The sequence below is a fragment of the Chaetura pelagica genome, unplaced genomic scaffold (assembly GCF_000747805.2).
Source record: "Chaetura pelagica isolate M959 unplaced genomic scaffold, ChaPel_1.0 scaffold1767, whole genome shotgun sequence".
Lineage (NCBI taxonomy): Eukaryota > Metazoa > Chordata > Aves > Apodiformes > Apodidae > Chaetura > Chaetura pelagica.
In genome coordinates this window covers 1-685 of record NW_009953830.1, presented here as the reverse complement: position 1 = coordinate 685, position 685 = coordinate 1, and the positions used below count along the sequence as shown (strand labels likewise).

Sequence of the window (685 nt, the reverse complement as noted above, 5' to 3'; positions counted from 1 at the left end):
CCCCCCGTGCCCCCCCCAGGGGTGGTGGTGCAGAAGGGGCCGGGGCAGGAGGAGGTGCAGATCTTTGCCCCCATCGTCATCTCCGACGCCGGCATCTTCAACACCTTCAACAAGCTGCTGCCCCCCCCTCTCCGCAGCCTCCCAGGTGCCCTGTCCCCAGGTCCCCTTGTCCCTCTGTCACCCTGTCCCGCATCCCTGTGTCCCCAGCATCACTGGTGTTCCCGGCATCCCCGGTTTCCCACCATCCCTGCATCCCCACCATCCCTGCTGTCCCTGGCATCCCCACATTTCCAGCACGCCTGGTGGCCCTGGCATCATTACTGTCCCCAGCAGTCCTCTGTCCCCAGTGTCCCCACAGCCCCAGCCTCCCTGGCATCCCCATGTCCCCTGTGTCCCCTCCCCAGGGACAGAGTGCCATCCCACGTGTCCCTTCAACCCCAGCATCCCTGACATCCTCATGGCATCACCACTATCCCCAGTACTCCTGTGTCCCCAGTGTCCCCAGCCTCCCTGGCATCCCCATGTCCCCAGTGTCGCCTCACCAGGGCCCAGGTGCCACCCCCGTGTCCCCCCAGGTGTGCCCTCCCCCAGCCATGGTTCGGATCCCCATGTCCCTGGTGTCCCCTCCCTAGGGCTCAGGTGCCACCCCCGTGTCCCCCAGGTGTGCCCTCCCCCGGCCATGGTG

At 67.0% G+C, this 685-nt stretch overlaps 1 protein-coding gene across 1 annotated transcript in view; it reads left to right on the top strand.

Annotated features, from left to right (window-relative positions):
• LOC104391960 (MAGUK p55 subfamily member 2-like) overlaps positions 1-145 on the top strand; it is a gene marked incomplete at both ends in the record, with an annotated part of 13,656 nt that extends 13,511 nt beyond the window's left edge. The window contains one exon of the mRNA XM_010001312.1: positions 20-145. Within this exon, the coding sequence (XP_009999614.1) occupies positions 20-145 (126 nt within the window). The remainder of the gene's footprint in view (positions 1-19) is intronic.
• Positions 146-685: the final 540 nt, after the last annotated feature.